Source organism: Oncorhynchus masou, chromosome 15 (assembly GCF_036934945.1).
Source record: "Oncorhynchus masou masou isolate Uvic2021 chromosome 15, UVic_Omas_1.1, whole genome shotgun sequence".
Classification (NCBI taxonomy): Eukaryota; Metazoa; Chordata; class Actinopteri; order Salmoniformes; family Salmonidae; genus Oncorhynchus; species Oncorhynchus masou.
In genome coordinates, this window is record NC_088226.1 from 64,604,395 (window position 1) to 64,619,990 (window position 15,596).

At 41.9% G+C, this 15,596-nt stretch overlaps 1 protein-coding gene across 1 annotated transcript in view; it reads right to left on the bottom strand.

Moving 5' to 3' along the window:
* The window catches only part of LOC135556641 (ATP-binding cassette sub-family C member 8-like), a 148,649-nt gene that overhangs the window by 117,795 nt on the left and 15,258 nt on the right, over positions 1 to 15,596 (bottom strand). Inside the window, exons 2-4 of the mRNA XM_064990008.1 lie at positions 10,422 to 10,563; positions 5,090 to 5,211; positions 27 to 193 (exon numbers count right to left, since the gene is read on the bottom strand). Coding sequence (XP_064846080.1) covers positions 27 to 193; positions 5,090 to 5,211; positions 10,422 to 10,563 — 431 coding nt within the window. The remainder of the gene's footprint in view (positions 1 to 26; positions 194 to 5,089; positions 5,212 to 10,421; positions 10,564 to 15,596) is intronic.

Below are 15,596 nucleotides of genomic sequence, written 5' to 3' on the forward strand. Positions count from 1 at the left end.
TCCCCTTCCCACACACTGCTGCTCACCCTGCCCAGTATGACGTTGATCTCCACAGCCAGTAGTAGTCCGTAGAGCAGGGCCAGGAGTCCTGTGATGCCGTAGCGGAGTTGTCTCAGGCCAACGCTGTGCTCCGTGTACTTGGCAAACTTAATGGTTTTCATCAGAAAGGCCAAGACCCAGTAGAACAGTAGGGCTTTAGAGAAGATCAGAGAGGAACACTAGAACATGTCTGGAATCATAAGGAAATCCCCACTCAGTCTGACCACGGCAGTAATTTCAAGTCAACTCCTGATAAATGTAAAGGGTTAGGAATGTCCTATTCATTCCTAACAGATGATGCAGATATCCAGGGTAAGTCAAAGGAAGTGTGTTTCTGGTGAACTGCACACTGCATCAGGAGTGGACTATCTTCTGTGAGGCACAGTGAGTGTGAAATGAATATCATGCATACATTTTATAATCCATGTTCCCTTTCTTTCCTCTGCTTTTGTCAGTTTAGTTCACATTTTGTGTCATAGCATTTCTGATGTTACAACTCAGTGTCAATAGGGAATATACTGCTGTAATAAACGGTCAGAATTACCGTGCCTACCTGTCGAAAGACAAATCACTCTCATATGCTATCCATTTTAAATCCCCATGACACATCCAAGATTACCTGACAGATGTCATTTCTATATCTTCATACATTTTTGATGGGAGAGAAACCATGGTAACTGAGTCTCGTAGGAGAGTGTGCTGAGCATTCTGGTATTTGGTGTATTTGTCCCCCATGAATTCTACAAATGTTCATAACAGAAACATGGCCTGCATTTGAAACACCAATCCATTTTCTCTCCCCCTGTGTCAAGCAACATGAAAGCAGCGTTGCAGTAAGATCATCTCAAGCAAATTTGCTGAAACACAAAGCACCTCAAACAACATCCAATCCAAAGACAGAGCCAGACTGCCAGAAATGATTCATAAACCATGACTATCAACAATGTCAAGAATTTGAATACATTTTCCGTTTGGCATATCTCTTCATGACAACTGCGTCAGAGTTTTAAACAACCCTCCCCCCTTTTGTTCCATGCTGGCTGAAGACCAACTAGCCAGTAACTAGCTCAGAACAACAATGTTCTGAGTCCATGTCAATGCTTCAATCACATTTGAATTTGTTTAGGTCTGGAAGAAAATGAACACGTTTGATATTTTTTGTATAATTCCCCTTTAATTGCGCATCTGGCCCTTTAATTGCGAATCAACCGAGTGAGGAATGTGCCATCTAATGTAAGGACGGTCTAAGGACAGTCCTGTACTGCTGCTGCTCATTTCATGAAATGTTTTGGTAAAAGTATTTCTGTCAACCCACAAGAGGGTTATCACATCAACTGGCTACACACTGAGTGATGGACAAATACACGCACCACACAGACAGACAGAGGCAATATTGCTAGAAATGAATTGGCAGTTAGTTTTGGCTTTTTAAACCAATAGTGGCCAGGGGTGGGATAATGTCAAAGTTGCACTGATTAGATTTTAAATTTAATTATGACAGTTTTTCAGTTGAACACGTGAAAATTGCACGTACTTTCAGAATTGTTTCAAGAGCTACTCATAGGTGGGCTGCAAGCTACTGCTAGCTTGCAATAAACCTGTTGGAGTCCCCTGCCTTAGATGAATAGGGGAAACAGATCATTATATTTGTTGATACGCTGCAGTCAAGTTATGTTACCCACGCCCCTCTGCGAACACGCCTTTTGAGATGTTGCTTACAAAGCGGTACTAAATTTGGTAAGAGATAAAGACGTTACCATTGGTGTATTATTAAAATTAGAGGGGTTTTGTAATGTCACATCCCTTATAATCCCGCCGTTTGAATCCAAGTTTTTGACACAGGGGAGGGGACCAGTACTTTCATGAGTTATTTTTCATACTTTGGCCATCCTACTTTGATCTGGTTTCACTGAAAATCATCAAATTTCATCTGGACTGTGCCGGACCTTTAATATTCTCTGCTGTCATTTGAATCACTACTTATTCAATACAAATTATTTACGAGGATAACTACAGTACACAGTATTGTGGGGAAAAAACGATCCCATTTCAACCTAATATCTGTTTGGAATATATACAAGTATACAGTTTTTACACAAATCACATCTCTGACTCCTGCTCAGTGGACACACATATAATATTCTACTGCATTGTTTGTCTACTTTGAACTGCAGTATAATTAATAGCCATGTCCTGCTACCCAGCTGACAGAGATTAGGAAGACCTTGAGCCGTACTCCCCCAAATCTCTAGTCAGGTCGGCGCCGAATTGCGATCAGACAGTCTGTCTTTAAAAACATTTTTTTTTTATTTTACCTTTATTTTACTAGGCAAATCAGTTAAGATCAAATTCTTATTTTCAATGACGGCCTAGGAACAGTGGGTTAACTGCCTGTTCAGGGGCAGAACGACAGATTTGTACCTTGTCAGCTCAGGGATTCAAACTTGCAATCTTTTGTTTACTAATCCAACACTCTAACCACTAGGCTACCCTAACCACTAGGCTACCATGAAGACATAAACATTAGGTATATTGTTTTACCATAAATCTGAGTAGAACTACACATTTACTGATTATCATTTTATGCATTCTAATCAATTCCATACAATTATATGGTTTCAGGGTGGAATATTCAAATCATTCAATTAACAGATGAATCCCATTAACACAATCTGACCTATAGATCGAAAGCCATCTCAACATAATGAACCGTACATCTGGATTAACAGTTCATTTGTAATGCCTATGGTTTCGACCAAGGATAAGCAACTTTGATGGGAGGGGCACAAAAAAAATCTGAAAATCATGAGTGGTTTGCAGGTCTGCGTGTCCATACCGACACATGCAGTCAGATCCGGCCCTAGCCTTCTGGGGGCCCTAAGTGAAATTTTGTTGTGGGGGGGCCCCCACATTGCCTCCAGCTTGACAGCGAAGAGAACAATTAGAAGTTTTAAAGCATGTTCGTTGCAATTCTACTCATTTTGCCAATGTTTGCCGTTTTGAATATGATATCTGAGTGACAGTGAGTAACAAAATCAATGGAGGTCCCAGTTGGTAATTTTACCATCATTACTACAAGTTTAGATAGCTGGCTAGACTAATTTACCAATTAATGTTTTGTTACTGACATGGGCTAACTGAGTGACTGTCATTGACAGACATAACAAGAAAAAAAACTGCTGATGCACAACCACATTTCAAAATTGCACCTTGTGTATTCTATTATTCTATTTCTCAACATTAAGATGAGACCCCCACTGAGTTCCCCCCGCCAGATGCCCATCCCTGGTTTAGACGAAACCACTTATGGTAAGTACAACATTGAATTGCTCATTGATTGTGCTTAGAAGGCCTTCAGGGCCAACAAGGCTACAGTAAATCAGACAAGGTTTATCCACCATTCAGTGAAGCAAGAGGTTGCTCTCGACCACACAGTAATTGGGCATCTCTTCTACAACCTGTGGCTTCTTTGCACTGCAGAGAGGCAGACCTCAGCAGTTGAAGATGGACGTTTTCATGTTAAGTCCTAAACTGAGGTGAACTGTGCATTAAAGTGTGGTGACCATTCTGCCATAGTTTGCATGCACACATACTTTATGCACACACTCACACTTTATGCATACATGCACACTGCATGCACACTGCATGCATATATACACACACACACACACACACACACGCGCCTTATGCACACACCCACACTGTATGCATACACAAACACTATCAAACATGTAATTTTACAGTAAATTACAGGCAATATTTACATAGTTTTTTTATACATACTTGCAAGTAGCTTGCTTAACTACAACATTTTCGTTAACGGTACACAGAATACTTTTATTTGCTATGACTGTGGCATATTCCAATCACATCACCAGAATCCAGACGTCATTGACAGAAAAAATATAATTGTTGCATCTCGTTGTGTTGTTGTTCTTCGGTGGCTAGCTAGCTAAAAATGGTCCCTTTCCTTAATTAGCCATGGATGGAGATAGGTATTTCGACTTGTGGTTTTACTTAATTCTCCATACTGGCCAATGATTATAATTGCAATTCTGATCCAACCATAAATGTATACATTGTGCCCCTGGCTTGGAGGATGAACATTCAACATTAGGCTAGATGTAGTAAGCCTGGCACATTGTTGCCCATGAAAGGAAGATAGGCTAGTGAGCAAGCATTTTAGCCAGGTAGCCTAGGACAACAAAAACTGAAAGCGTATACTGTATAACAGATTCATTGACCGTCCAGGCAACATGAAAGGAGGACGGCATTGTCTCTACAAGTAGGGTGAGGTAACACACACACACACGGATATCAGTACCATGGACAGCCACATCTTACGTTGATTGGACTAAATCGTTTTGGTATCTTTTAGTTGTCGCTGTAGTAGACTAAGCATAGGTGATTAGATGATGTTGAAGTTAAAATGTTGCTGGAATAGTGGAGCCAACTCCTGTTATCTTTGCAACTTGCAGTAACTCTCCATGTTTCTAAATCCATAGTTGTTTAGTAATCTGAAAATGTTGAAAACATTAACTTTCTTGACCATGCTGTAGGTCATGTTTTGTGACTGATGTCTGGTGAAGTCTAGTTTTGTGATGAAACAAAAGAGTGACTGAATTTCTTCTGCTACTGTGTCTTCTTATTGTTTCAGCCTTAGGCCTATATATAGTTGTAGTTGGAAGTTTACATACACTTAGGTTGGAGTCATTAAAACTATAGCCACTTACAAGGCACGCCTCAAAATAAGTTAATTAGCCAGAGATTCTTTCGCCACCTACAACATTTTTCCACAATGAACCATAATTGACACTATGCGGCTGTAAATATACAGCAAACAGGTAATATAGTTGTATAGCAGCGTAGTGGAATGACATTGAGCCCCCATAATGCATTGCGCTTTACAGTACTGTAGCTAACTGTGAAAGTTTTGCTCTAAATTTACAGAATTTTTTTACAGTGCACTGAAAAGTGTTTCAAGAACCATTAAGGAGCCCTGCCCAGCAGTAGGTTAGGGTAGTTGGGGGTACGTTTTAAGGAGCCTTACCTAGCAGTAGCTTGGGGAAGTTGGAGGTCTCTATGTTGTGGTAGTAGATGATGGAGGTGATCCCAGCCATGAAGGCCAGGCCTGCAGGCATGTACAGGTGCAGGTGGAGGGACTGGGTGAACCTGGGAGAACACACATGTGCACATGCGTACACACACACACACACACACACACACACACACACACATCCCAATCGGTGCGTTTAAAATCATTCTATATACAACTTATTGTAGCTTTAATATGTCATACAACAATGCCATATAATAGCTACAATCAGGCATTGTGTGATAGTGAATGGCATTTTGGAGTGAAAGACTGGAGAGCAGCAGGAGAGCGCTTACATTCAATTCAATTCCACAGACAATAATAATCATGTGTAGTAGACTGTAGGGGACTGTATGGTGACTGTACACACAAAACAAATGCTGAGTTCAGGCTAGGGTCTATTTGTATGAATGTTAAAATATGTATGAGACTATAGCACAATTGATATGGTAGGAGAAAATCCCCCCAAAAAACAATCAGAATATTGTTTGTTTTGAGAGCCCATGCTCTTCCAATGGAACGTATGGGGTCATATCCAAATCCAGCTACCAGATTGCAATTCTTATAGCTTCCACTAGGTGTCAACAGTCTTTGTTCAAGGTTTCAGGCTTGTTTCTTACCAAACAAGGAAGATTTTTGAGTTTTAGTACTGGGAGTCAGAGTTGGAATTCAGTCTGCGCGTGTACCTGCTAATTTTGCTTTCCTATTGAACATACTTCTTTCCTTATGAAATATTATAGTCTAATTACATTTTAGGGTACCTGAGGATTAAATAGATATGTATTTTGATTTGTTTTAACAAAGTTTAGCGGTAGCTTTTTGGATTCCTTTCTCTGCATGTTGAATGAGTGGATTACTCAAATCGATGGCTCCAACAAAACAGACTTTTTAGGATATAAAGAAGGATTTGATCTAACAAAACGACCATGCATGTTGTAGCTGGGACCCTTTGGATTGCAAATCAAAGGATTATTATCAAAAAGCAAGTGAATATTTAATCGCTATTTGTGATTTTATGAAGCCTGTGCTGTTTGAAAAATATTTTGATGTGGTCGCCGTCCTCAAACAATCGCATGGCATGCTTTTCCTGTAAAGCCTATTGTAAATCAGACATTGCAGTTCGATGAACAAAACTTTAAGCTTTTAACCGATACAAGACACTTGTATGTACCTAAATATTTAATATCCATAATATTTATGATTATTTATTTGAATTGTGCGCCCTCCAATTTCACTGGAAGTTGTCGACAGGTGTCCCACTGGCGAGACGCCTAGCCCTAAGAAGTTTTACATTTGGGTAAAATATTGGACATAACACAGTCAGTTGGATAACAAACAACCCATTGTTTGACATTCTCTCAACCAGCTTCATGAGGAATGCTTTTACAACAGTCTTAAAGGAGTTCCAACTTACTCTGAGCAAATTTGGACTCATCAGACCAAAGGACAGATTTCCACCGGTCAAATATCTATTGCTCATGTTTCTAGGACCAAGCAAGTCTCTTCTTCTTATTATTGGTGTCCTTTAGTAGTGGTTTCTTTGCAGCAATTCGACCATGAAGGCCTGATTCACACAGTCTCCTCTGAACAGTTTATGTTGAGATGTCTGTTACTTGAACTTTGTGATGCATTTATTTGGGCTGCAATCTGAGGTGCAGTTAAATTAATGTATTCTCTGCAGCAGAGGCAACTGTGGGACTTCCTTTCCTGTGCCGGTCCTCATGAGAGACAGATTCATCATAGCGCTTGATGCTTTTCATGACTGCACAAAATTCTTGAAATTTCTTAAAGTAATGATGGACTGTCATTTCTCTTTGCTTATTTGAGCTGTTCTTGCCATAATAGTGCTATCTTCTGTATACCACCCCTACATTGTCACAACACAACTGATTGGCTCAAACGCATTAAGAAGTAAATAAATTCCACAAAATAACTTTTAACAAAGCACACCTGTTAATTGAAATGCATTATAAGTGACTACCTCATGAAGCTGGTTGAGAGAATGTCAAGAGTGTGCAAAGCTGTCATCAAGGCAAAGAGTGGCTACTTTGAAGAATCTGAAATCTGAAATATTTTTGGATTTTTTGGTTACTACGTGATTCCATATGTGTTATATCATTGTTTTGATGTCTTCACTATTATTAGATCATGTAGAAAATAGTAAATTAAGGAAAACCCTTGAATAAGTAGGTGTGTCCAAACGTTTGACTGGTACTGTATATCAAAAAAATATTTTATGAAAAATTGTATTTGACCTTACTGCTATTAGCCCATACAAACGCATTAAACAACACATTCAGTACATGGGACAGATGGTCCCCCCAACAAATCTAAAGGAAGTTTGTTCTGAAGTGTTTGTCCTATATCTGAGCAATATAAGAAAGATCAGGAAACATTTGTTTTATATATTTTACATGTATTTAACCTCTTATTTTTGGCACTAAACAGTCTCCATATATACTTCCATTACTTTTACTTCCATATATACAACATATTCCAGTCTGCGCTGGCAAAACACTCATGTGGATTAGCATCTGCTTCCTCTGACCACTTTTTTATTGATCTAGTCACTGGTGCTTCCTGCTTTTGTAATTTCCTAAAAAAGCTGACACCCAACTAAGTCCGTTGGGGTCTTTACTCTACGCCGTTGAGTGATTGTTAACCGCGTCATTTTTGCAAATATTATAATAAAGTTTTGTTTGAAAGATCACTTCTTCTGGTTAGAATAGCAAATGAGTGATATCTGCTGGTCAGCAATATATAGCGGTGTGTGATTGCCAGATGTTTTATTTTTCCACTTGATCAGCGAATATCTGCGGTGCAGTGGTAAGTCATTGGCCTTAGTAGCCTATAATCAGTTGGAATATCAGGTTCACATTTAGCCTCATGCTTACCATTTTTGCCTACACTAATATTCTTCCAAAACTGCATCAATGGCATTAATTAGGATGCTTAAGACAGATGCTTATATACTATATTAAATAAAACACAATTATTTGACCAGTGCAGAAAGTGTGGTTTCGCATAAACCAATTTTCATAGTGTTCCTTCAACAGGACTCAACCTCAACCGCCTACCCTCACATCCTACGATGTTCTATAGTTCCCTACTGTAATTGCTAAGCTACCGGTCAGGTGAAAAATGTTTGTACAAAATCCATACTATATTTGTAACTATGGTGTCCAGTAGAAGTCGGTGTTTGAAAGTAGTTTGGAACCGAAGAAATCATTGGAACCATGGAATAATCAGTGGGATCTCGGATTCTGCAACACACGGTTTGAAAAAGAGAGTGATCAAACAAAGTTTCTAATAAAGTAATACATGCATCGGCAAACTATTTTAAAGTTAACTGCTTAGTGATTTCGACGCATGCCTCGGAGCTCCGGTATCAAACGTGACATCACTACACAAGGGTATGAGTTATGTGGGAGAAAATTACACTCAGACATGCTATGCTGTTTTGTACTGAATTGTCTCTTGCTAAATGCTATGTTTTTTTTCTAACCTGATACACACCTGACTGACAAACAGCTTCTATCTCCAGAACACCAGACTGTTAAACAGTCAAAACTAGCAGGCCTCCGCCCTGTACCCTGCTCTGTACCTTAGTCGCTGTTACTAGCCAGTCTCCGCCCTGTACCCTGCTCTGTACCTTAGTCGCTGTTACTAGCCAGTCTCCGCCCTATACCCTGCTCTGTACCTTAGTCGCTGTTACTAGCCAGTCTCCGCCCTGTACCCTGCTCTGTACCTTAGTCGCTGTTACTAGCCAGTCTCCGCCCTGTACCCTGCTCTGTACCTTAGTCGCTGTTACTAGCCAGTCTCCGCCCTATACCCTGCTCTGTACCTTAGTCGCTGTTACTAGCCAGTCTCCGCCCTGTACCCTGCTCTGTACCTTAGTCGCTGTTACTAGCCAGTCTCCGCCCTATACCCTGCTCTGTACCTTAGTCGCTGTTACTTGCCAGTCTCCGCCCTGTACCCTGCTCTGTACCTTAGTCTCTGTTACTAGCCAGTCTCCGCCCTGTACCCTGCTCTGTACCTTAGTCGCTGTTACTTGCCAGTCTCCGCCCTGTACCCTGCTCTGTACCTTAGTAGCTGTTACTAGCCGGCCTCTGCCCTGTACCCTGCTCTGTACCTTAGTCGCTGTTACTAGCCAGTCTCCGCCCTGTACCCTGCTCTGTACCTTAGTCGCTGTTACTTGCCAGTCTCCGCCCTGTACCCTGCTCTGTACCTTAGTAGCTGTTACTAGCCGGCCTCTGCCCTGTACCCTGCTCTGTACCTTAGTCTCTGTTACTAGCCAGTCTCCGCCCTATACCCTGCTCTGTACCTTAGTCTCTGTTACTAGCCAGTCTCCGCCCTGTACCCTGCTCTGTACCTTAGTCGCTGTTACTTGCCAGTCTCCGCCCTGTACCCTGCTCTGTACCTTAGTAGCTGTTACTAGCCGGCCTCTGCCCTGTACCCTGCTCTGTACCTTAGTCTCTGTTACTAGCCAGTCTCCGCCCTGTACCCTGCTCTGTACCTTAGTAGCTGTTACTAGCCAGTCTCCGCCCTGTACCCTGCTCTGTACCTTAGTCGCTGTTACTTGCCAGTCTCCGCCCTGTACCCTGCTCTGTACCTTAGTAGCTGTTACTAGCCGGCCTCTGCCCTGTACCCTGCTCTGTACCTTAGTCGCTGTTACTAGCCAGTCTCCGCCCTGTACCCTGCTCTGTACCTTAGTCTACGTTACTAGCCGACCTCTGCCATGTACCCTGCTCTGTACCTTAGTACTAGCCAGTCTCCGCCCTGTACCCTCACTAGCTTTAAGCACCAGCTGTCAGAGCAGCTCACAGATTACTGCACCTGTACATAGCCCACCTATAATTTAGCCCAAACAACTACCTCTTTCCCTACTGTATTTATTTTAATTTTATTTATTTATTTTGCTCCTTTGCATCCCATTATTTTTATTTCTACTTTGCACATTATTCCACTGCAAATCTACCATTCCAGTGTTTTACTTGCTATATTGTATTTACTTTTTTTGCCTTTACCTCCATTATCTCACCTCATTTGCTCACACCGTATATAGACTTGTTTATACTGTATTATTGACTGTATGTTTGTTTTACTTCATGTGTAACTCTGTGTCGTTGTTTGTGTCGAACTGCTTTGCTTTATCTTGGACAGGTCGCAGTTGTAAATGAAAACTTGTTCTCAACTTGCCCACCTGGTTAAATAAAGGTGAAATAAAAATAAATAAATAAAGGGTTGAGAACCACTGCAGTAGTGAATTAGGGGGAAATGGACTCACCCATCGGAGACGATGCCCTCAGCAATCTCACAGACCAGTACAAAGAGGAGGATGAAGGTGAGGAGCCAGCGCAGGTTGTGACCAGGGAAGTGCAGCCAGGTGCTGTGGTGGATGTGCACCTTGGAGCTCTGGCTGCCCCAGCCTTACAGCACACCGCAAACACAACAACAACACAGGAAACAGGAAGTTAACCTTAGAGAACAGTGTGATGTCTGTCTGATCTCAACAACAACACAGGAAACAGGAAGTTAACCTCAGAGAACAGTGTGACGTCTTTCTGATATCAACAATAACACAGGAAACAGGAAGTTAACCTCAGAGAACAGTGTGACCCCTGTCTAACATAGCTTCCCTCCCTTCTTTATCTGATCTGATGACAGACAGCAGTGCTTAGTTTGAGCCGGATCCTGCCGGAACAGGGGAACCCCTCAATTTGGAATGCTTCATTGCGAAAACCATTTGGCAAGTTTCAGTACCTCTCTTGGTATGAAAATGTATTTTCACCATTTGCAATGAAAAAATTACAATAAAATCAGAGTTGCCTCCTCTGTAATTCTCCTGCCCCCTAAAACGCATCATGTGAAAACATGCCCGATATTATAATAATTGATTCATGTTGGGCTGGCCCAGGTTTATGGTTTGCTCAAACCTGTAGCCTGTATAGACCAATGCGTGGCCATTGCTGTGGTGAGAGTGAAATACGTGCCTGTATCTCTTACAGAACTCCCTTTCTATGATCCCTCTCCCTCTCCCTGCTCTGATAAACATGAGCCTGCAACTCTCATCTGTCCAGCATTGCACTTAAAGTCAAATCAAATGTTGTTTGTCACATGCACCAACTACAAGAGATGTAGACTTTAACGTGAAATGCTTACTTACAAGCCCTTAACCAACAATGCAGAAAATATTTACTAAATAAACTATAGTAAAAAATGTAATTAAAAGTAACACAATAAAATGACAATAACAAACAAGGGGGGTCAATGTAAATAGTCTGGGTGACCATTTGATTTGTTGTTCAGCAGACTTACGGCTTGGGGGTAAAGCTGTAAAGGAGCCTTTTGGACCTAGACTTGGCGCTCCGGTAGCGCTTGCCGTGCGGTAGCAGAGAGAACAGTCTATGACTTGGATGACTAGAGTCTTTGACAATTTTTCGGGCCCTGCTCTGACACCACCTAGTATATAAGTCCTGGATGGCAGGAAGCTTGACCCCAGTGATGTACGGGGCTGTACACACTCCCCTCTGTAGCGCCTTACGGTTGGATGCCGAGCAGTTGCCATACCAGGCGGTGACGTAATCATCTCCTTTGTCTTGCTCACATTGGGGGAAAAGTTGTTGTCCTGGCACCACATTGCTAAATCTCTGACCTCCTATAGGCTGTCTCATCATTGTCGGTGATCAGGCCTACCACTTTTATGTCGTCAGCAAACGTAATGATGGTGTTGGAGTCGTGTTTGGCCACCCAGTCGTGAGTGAACAGGGAGTACAGGAGGGGACTGAGCACGCACCCCTCAGGGACCCCAGTGTTGAGGATCAGTGTGACAGATGTTGTGTTTCCTACCCTTACCACCTGGAGGTGGCCGTCAGGAATTCCAGAATCCAGTTGCAGGGGTAAGTCTTTAGTCCCAGGGTCCTTAGCTTAGTGATGAGCTTTAAGGGCACTATGGTGTTCAATGCTGAGCTGTAGTCATTGAATAGCATTCTCACATATGGGTGGTATGCGAATTGGAGTGGGTCTAGGGTTTCCCAGGATAATGGTGTTGATATGAGCCATGACCAGCCTTTCAACACTGTGATCACACAGTCGTCCTGAACAGCTGGTGCTCTCATGCATGCTTCAGTGTTGCTTGCCTCCAAGTGAGCATAAAAGGCATTTAGTTCGTCTGGTAGGCTTGCGTCACTGGGCAGCTCGCGGCTGGGTTTCCCTTTGTAGTCCGTAATAGTTTGCAAGCCCTGCCACATTTGACGAGCGTCAGAGCCAGTGTAGTAGGATTCAATCTTAGACCTGTATTGATACTTTGCATGTTTGATGGTTTGTCTGAGGGCATAGCGGGATTTCTTATATGTGTTGGGATTAGTGTCCCACTCCTTGAAAGTGGCAGCTCTAGCCTTTAGCTCGGAGCGGATGTTGCCTCATGTCTTCTGGTTTGGATATGTATGTACGGTCACTGTGGGAATGACGTCGTCGATGCACTAATTGATGAAGTCGGTGACTGAGGTGGATGAATCCCGGAACATATTCCAGTCTGTGCTAGCAAAACAGTCCTGTAGCGTAGCATCTGCGTCATCTGACCACTTCCGAATTGAGCGAGTCACTGGTACTTCCTGCTTTAGTTTTTGCTTGTAAGCAAGAATCAGGAGGATAGAATTATGGTCATATTTGCCAAATGGAGGGCAAGGGAGAGCATTGTATGTGTCTCTGTGTGTGGTGTAAATGTGGTCTTTTTTATAAACTTATTTCCTTGTAGAATCATAGGGAAGGGCGCTGGAGGTGCCACAGCATAAATTAAATAATTCCGAATACTACACCAGGAGTAGGTCTATAATTTAGCCACAGAGGATCAATAGCTTATTGTGTGTTTTGTGTGTTGCCCAATCACAAGCATTCCTACCGTTGGGGAACGCACCGTTTATCTATCAGTGAACAACATGCAAAACAGCCGTTGGATTCTGCTGAAAAGAGAATACTAAACTGTCTGTAGGCTACCAAATATGTAATCAACTTCCAAGTAGGCCTATTGAGTGAACGACATTGTTTGGCAAAGTAAAACAAGGAAGATATAGGCTTTCTGCACGAGCGCATTGGCCATCGCAGGTGAGTGAGCTGTGCATCATTGAGTGAAACTGGAAAGGTTTTTCAGGACTATAATTTCCTCCTAGTATTGTACAATGAGTGTGTCTTTTCCCAAAGAATTCCCCTGTGTGCAACTTCTGCAAGCGCCTCTACTCTAGTGCTCTATGCCAGCACACAAAAACAAAGATACATATGCCCTGCTTTATTATAATCTTTTATTTTTATGCGTTCTGGTACCTCCGAGCCCCCAGGTCCTCCTCTCAGCTCACTTTTTGTTCCGGGAGGTTCCAATTTACAAATGAAGCACTACGAGAGAGTTGGACAGGTGAGAGTCAATTTCCACTAAGCATCCACAATAATATTATACATTTTACTTGTCTACAGCCGGGATTCAATCCAATCAAGCTTTTTCAGCTATGCACAATTTAAAGGCAATGTTTTGTGTTCACACATACCGCAATCACGGTAAATGCTGAACATGTCAGCTCAATCATAAATTACCTTCAAATGTCAAGTGCGCTATAAGGCGGATCTGCTGCTGATTAGATAAAATCCTGGCCTCAAATAAGACATCTCAGACTACTGATTTGCGTACAGGGACTGTGGTGGACACACACAGTCCCCTTCAGGTGTATTCACTTCCAGACATATGCTTAAAGCTGTAGATTCAATTCTTTTAACTCCCAGTCCATCCTTGAAAAGCTTAACAATGAAGTTGTCCCTGTGAGTTATAGGAGTAGGACAAGATGAAAGGTCATGGGAGCAGGACAAGTTAAAAGGTCATAGGATCAGGGCAAGATGAAAGGTCATAGGAGTAGGACAAGATGAAAAATCGTAGGAGTAGGACAAGATGAAAGGTCGTAGAAGTAGGACAAGATAAAAGGTCATCCAAGGGGAGTCAGTGGCAGCCAGCCAAGTCTGTGAAGGTCTTCACTGTGAGGTGGGTCACCAAGCTAATCTCCCCTTAACAGTAACCTTGTCTGTAGCCTCCGGTGCCTGCAGATAGGCCTGTCTAGACAGAAAGAGAGCAATACTACCTTGCCTGAGACTTCCTGTGAGCTCCTAAAAGCTATTATAAAGTAAACTCGCACACCTTATGTGCTGCTATATGCATGAAGATCTTTTTTATCTTCAGTAAAGGGAGTGTAGTCAAAAACGTGATTGTGAAAATTATGATAATGCACTTCTTGTAAAAGCTGTTTGAAAAAAACACCTGAAGTATCAGTTTGTGTGTCTGGGTGGAGTTTTTGGACATATAAGTTATTAGACCAATAACAAGAGTTTGCCCTCCTCACTACCAACAGCAGCTCATTTTCAGATGACACATCCCCTCCATTAGGCTCCTCCGATTAGACCCCTCGCTCAGACCACTCCCAAGCAGTCCGAGCAAACTTCTTGCTTGAGGAATTGCATTTTACTAAGAAGCTATTTTTGTTTCTTTTAGACCATTTTTTTTAAATTTAAAATAATCACAGTAATATATTTAACTGTTACCCAGAAATCAGTTGATATTGAGATAAAATGGCTGTAATGGCTGTCTTGGGTAGAAGAAGGAGAGGACCAAAGCGCAGCGTGGTTCGTGTTCATCTTTTTAATAAACAACTGAACATTTCAAAAGTACAAAACAACAAAGTGACAACTGAAACAGTTCTCTCTGGTGCAGACACACAAAGACTGAAAATAACCACCCACAAAACACAAAGGAAAACAGGCTACCTAAATATGGTTCTCAATCAGGGACAACGCTAGACAGCTGACTCTGATTGAGAACCATATCAGGCCAAACACAGAAATAGAAAATATAGAAAAACTAACATAGACTGCCCACCCCAACTCACGCCCTGACCATACTAAATAAAGACAAAACAAAGGAATAAAGGTCTGAACGTGACAATGGCTGCACATAGGTGATCAAGATGTTTCCAACATTTAATGGATCTTTGTCAGGACCCGGTTTCGAACCTGGGTCTCCGGAGTGAGAAACAGTCACTTAACCAACTGAGCCACGAATAGACAGCAGAACCCAGAAGATGAGGCAGACACAGCAGTACTTAAGACGGTGTATTTAATAAAGAAAAAATCCTAAAATGCAAAAAATGGCAAATCCAAAAGGTGGTAGGAAAAACACAAAAAGAACTCACCAAAAAATAAACAAAAACAAAAAACAGAATACCACAAGAACTTCACCCGGAATCGACAAGAGTACACAGAACACTAGGGCAGGGTGCTAACATACAAACACAGAGCACAGAACTGAGGGAAACAAAGGGTTTAAATACAATCAGGGGAAACGAGACACAGGTGCAAATAATAATGGGGATCAAGGGAAAAACATAGGGACAAAAAGCACAATGGGGACATCTACTGACCAAAACCCGGA